The sequence below is a fragment of the Limulus polyphemus genome, unplaced genomic scaffold (assembly GCF_000517525.1).
Source record: "Limulus polyphemus unplaced genomic scaffold, Limulus_polyphemus-2.1.2 Scaffold1254, whole genome shotgun sequence".
NCBI classification, from domain to species: domain Eukaryota; kingdom Metazoa; phylum Arthropoda; class Merostomata; order Xiphosura; family Limulidae; genus Limulus; species Limulus polyphemus.
Genome location: NW_013666864.1, coordinates 154217 through 158548, shown reverse-complemented (window position 1 = coordinate 158548; position 4332 = coordinate 154217). Strand labels below are relative to the sequence as shown.

Below are 4332 nucleotides of genomic sequence, written 5' to 3'. Positions count from 1 at the left end.
CGTCAGGTGTATAATTTAGTTTCACATAGCCACACCAGCAACGATATTTATCTGCTTCAATACACTTACGTAAGTTCTTTACTGCATTTCGAACGTTAAGATCTATTTGCTCATGCTCAATTGGAAGAAATATACGCTCCACCGTGTTGTGATAGTCTACTTCGGCGCGGGATTGCTTAAGGCTACCATGATTTCCTTCTGCCTTTCATCTTCGATTGGTTAAGAAAGACATCACGTGCCATCGCTTCTCAATTGGTTTCTCAGACCGAGGGTATCAAAACGAGAGAGTACTCTGCGTCCACGGACAGGAAGAAAACTCTCCAGTTGTCTTGAATTATATGCTGAACATCAACCATAAATGCGGTTGTGTACTGTAGATGTGAGAAGCTGAAGCATGTACAACTAAATATGTTCTAAGTTTAAGCAGTTGAATAATTCTGTTTTTTTTTTGTTTTCTCGGTATAACGCGTAAAATATTGCGTTTTGTCGTGAAGAGTGCTTTTTTCACAATATGATGAACTTCCGATAGAAATCTCTTCTATATATATATATATACTTATATAAAAGAAAGTTTGATATCATCTATTCAAGATCTTATGGGTTAAAATATGTTATGAACTTTGTTAATTATATCAAAATCTTTTAGCCAGTAACGCAATAATAATAATAAAAATAAGAACAAAGAATTGTCTAGTTACTGCAGCGTTAAAAACTCATCAAGATGCACTAAGATACACACGTCTCCACAGTTCGTTTTTATCAACTCTCCTTCGTTATCAGTAGCTATGTATGGATTGATTTTGGAGAACTTTAGCCGATACATCTGTAAGGAGTACGGAGAAGAAAAATGGGAAGAAATACGGAAATTGGCAAAAGTGGAACAAAATAACTTCACGACCCATCAAGTATACCCGGATTGCTATGTCTCAAGGCTTACAGCTAGAGCTTGTCAGGTAATAATTGTACTTGTCATGTGATGGCTTACAGATCGAGCTTGTAAGGTAATAATTGTACTTGTGATGTGATGGCTTACAGCTCGAGCTTGTCAGGCGATAATTGTACTTGTGATGTGATGACTTACAGTTCGAGCTTTTCTGGTAATAATTGTACTTGTGATGTGACAGCTTACAGATCGAACTTGTAAAGTAATAATTGTACTTGTGATGTTATGGCTTACAGATACAGCTTGTCGGGTAGTAATTGTACTTGTGATGTGATGGCTTACAGATCGAGTTAGTCAGATAGTAATTGTACTTGTGATGTGATGGCTTACAGATCGAGCTTGTCAGGTAGTAATTGTACTTGTGATGTGATGGCTTACAGCTAGAACTAGTCAGGTAATAATTGTACCTGTGATGTGATGGCTTACAGCTCGAGCTTGTCAGGTAATAACTGTACTTGTGATGTGATGGCTTACAGCTAGAGCTTGTCAGGTAATAATTGTAATTGTGATGTGATGGCTTACAACTAGAACTTGTCAGGTAATAATTGTACTTGTCATGTGAAGGCTTACAACTAGAGCTTGTCAGGTAATAATTGTACTTGTGATGTGATGGCTTACAGCCAGAGCTTGTCAGGTAATAATTGTACCTGTGATGTGATGGCTTACAGCTCGAGCTTGTCAGGCGATAATTGTACTTGTCGATGTGATGGCTTACAGCTCGAGTTTGTCAGGTAATAATTGTACCTGTGATGTGATGTCGTATACAAGTGTTAGTAAAGAACTGAGAAAAAATAAATAAATTTGATTTCTTGTAACAGTTACTAAACCGTTTTAATGAAGTGATTAGTTGGTGCTACCCTTGGTACTTCCATTGTTTCTTTTTGTTTTTTTGGTGAGTGAAAAATAGATTTAGTTTTTATCCGTTTCAGGGCGAGTAGGCTATTCATCACACCTCGGATCCCAATATTTAAATGTTACGCTATTAAAGCTGAAACGAACTTAATTCTTGAAACTTTGTTGGGTCGACACAAGAAAATTTTGAAATATATTTTTTTAATCGAATACGTTTGATAGTTAATTTTAACAATAATTCAACTGAAAATTGAATAAAAGGGTGTGAGGATCTATAAGTGGACAGCTCCTATCAACTGATATTTGAATGAAAGGGTTTGATGATCTGTAAGTGGACAGCTCCTCTCAATGATATTTGAATGAAAGGGTGTGAGGATCTGTAAGTTGACAGCTCCTATCAATTGATACTTGAATAAAAGGGTGTGAGGATCTGTATGTCGATAGCTTCTATCAACTGATATTTGAATAAAAGGGTATGAGGATTTGTAAGTGAGTAGCTCCTATCAACTGATAGTTGAATAAAAGGGTATGGGGATCTGTATGTCGATAGCTCCTATCAACTGATATTTGAATAAAAGGGTATGAGGATTTGTATGTGGATAGCTCCTATCAACTGATAGTTGAATGAAAGGGTGTGAGGATCTTGTATGTGGATAGCTCCTATCAAATGATATTTGAATGAAAGGGTGTGAGGATTTGTATGTGGATAGCTCCTATCAAATGATATTTGAATGAAAGGGTGTGAGGATTTGTATGTGGATAGCTCCTATCAAATGATATTTGAATAAAAGGGTTTGATGATCAGCGGTAGGTTTGATGACTTATAACTATAGAAATCGGGCTTCGATACCCGCAGTGAGCACAGCACAGATAGCCCATTGTGTAGCTTCGTGCTTAAAACAAACAAATAAACAATCAAAAGCGATTACACATGAACTTCTGTTAATTTGTGCGATATGTTTATTTAATAAGCTACAAGGAACTACCGTATCTTATACAGTTATCCGATTTAAATAATAAGATATGAAATAAACAACACAGTTTTCTTTAATTCCTTTTAAAACTGGAAAAATCATCAACTTTACAAACTTTACAATTTCAAGATACACGTCGTTCAATTGCTTGTTTTTCACCGCAAAGACACGTAATAGGCTATTTCGCCTTCTCGTCACCACTAGGAATCGAACGCCGGATCTTAGCATTATAGTTCAGTAAACTTACCTCTGATCCACTGTACGATCTTTGTTTAATAGACCATACTTATTACTAACGTTTTCATTATAAAAAATTGCGTCTATCCTTTATTAGGAGATTTTTACAATATTGGAATGTTGATTATTTTTATTATTGCAGCCAGTTATAAAATTTGGGAAACTTTTCTGACCATAGCCATCCCTAGTGGCTCGTCGGTAAGTCTTTGGACTTACGACGCTAAAGGTAGGGTTTCGATACCCGTGATGTGCACAAATAGCCCATTGTAAAGCTTTGTGTTTAACAACAAATAAAATTTCTTGACATCCTCATAAAGTGAAATTTTTACAATCGTACTAAATTTTCTTTACACTAGGTCCACTTGTAAGTTGAATATATATTATAATTAGCCGTAGTACTTAACGAAATATATAGTTACATATGATGAACTTGTATATCAACAAAAATGGTGGTGTTTACGTGTGATGGTATCCTATTTCGACAAAAACGGGGGTAATTACATGCCATTGTGTACTTGTCAGAGGTTTTAACAAAACGTTTTCGTTGAAGCAATCTTAGCTAAGCACGATCCAGTGTTGTGAGATTTAAACGTATATTCAATTTAGATATATGCATTTTTACAAGGTAATTCCTTTAACTTTCTATAAACAGAGATAATCCAGCGATGTAAAATACCTGTACAAAACTTTTACGTATTAACTAGTTATTGTGGGCATAGAATATCATCACATGTAATTACTCCCAGTTTTGTGGATATAGAATATTATCACATGTAATTACTCTCAGTTTTGTGGATATAGAATATCATCACATGTAATTACTCCCAGTTTTGTGGATATAGAATATTATCACATGTAATTACTCTCAGTTTTGTGGATATAGAATATCATCACATGTAATTACTCCCATTTTTGTCGATATAGAATATCATCACATGTAATTACTCCCAGTTTTGTCGACATAGAATATCATCACAATTAATTACTCCCAGTTTTGTGAATATAGAATATGATCACATGTAATTACTCCCATTTTTGTCGACATAGAATATCAACACATGTAATTACTCCCAGTTTTGTCGACATAGAATAACATCACATGTAATTACGCCCATTTTTGTCGATATAGAATATCATCACATGTAATTACTCCCAGTTTTGTGGATATAGAATATCATCACATGTAATTACTCCTAGTTTTGTGGATACAGAATATCATCACATGTAATTACTCCCATTTTTGTCGACATAGAATATCATCACTTGTAATTACTCCCAGTTTTGTGGATACAGAATATGATCACATGTAATTACTCCAAGTTTTGT

The 4332-nt window shown here is 34.9% G+C and overlaps 1 protein-coding gene across 1 annotated transcript in view; it reads left to right on the top strand.

The window, feature by feature from the left end:
• Positions 1 to 231: 231 nt before the first annotated feature.
• LOC106462795 (soluble guanylate cyclase 88E-like) overlaps positions 232 to 4332 on the top strand; it is a 66956-nt gene continuing 62855 nt past the window's right edge. Inside the window, exon 1 of the mRNA XM_022390139.1 lies at positions 232 to 953. Coding sequence (XP_022245847.1) covers positions 786 to 953 — 168 coding nt within the window. The 5' untranslated portion in view covers positions 232 to 785. The remainder of the gene's footprint in view (positions 954 to 4332) is intronic.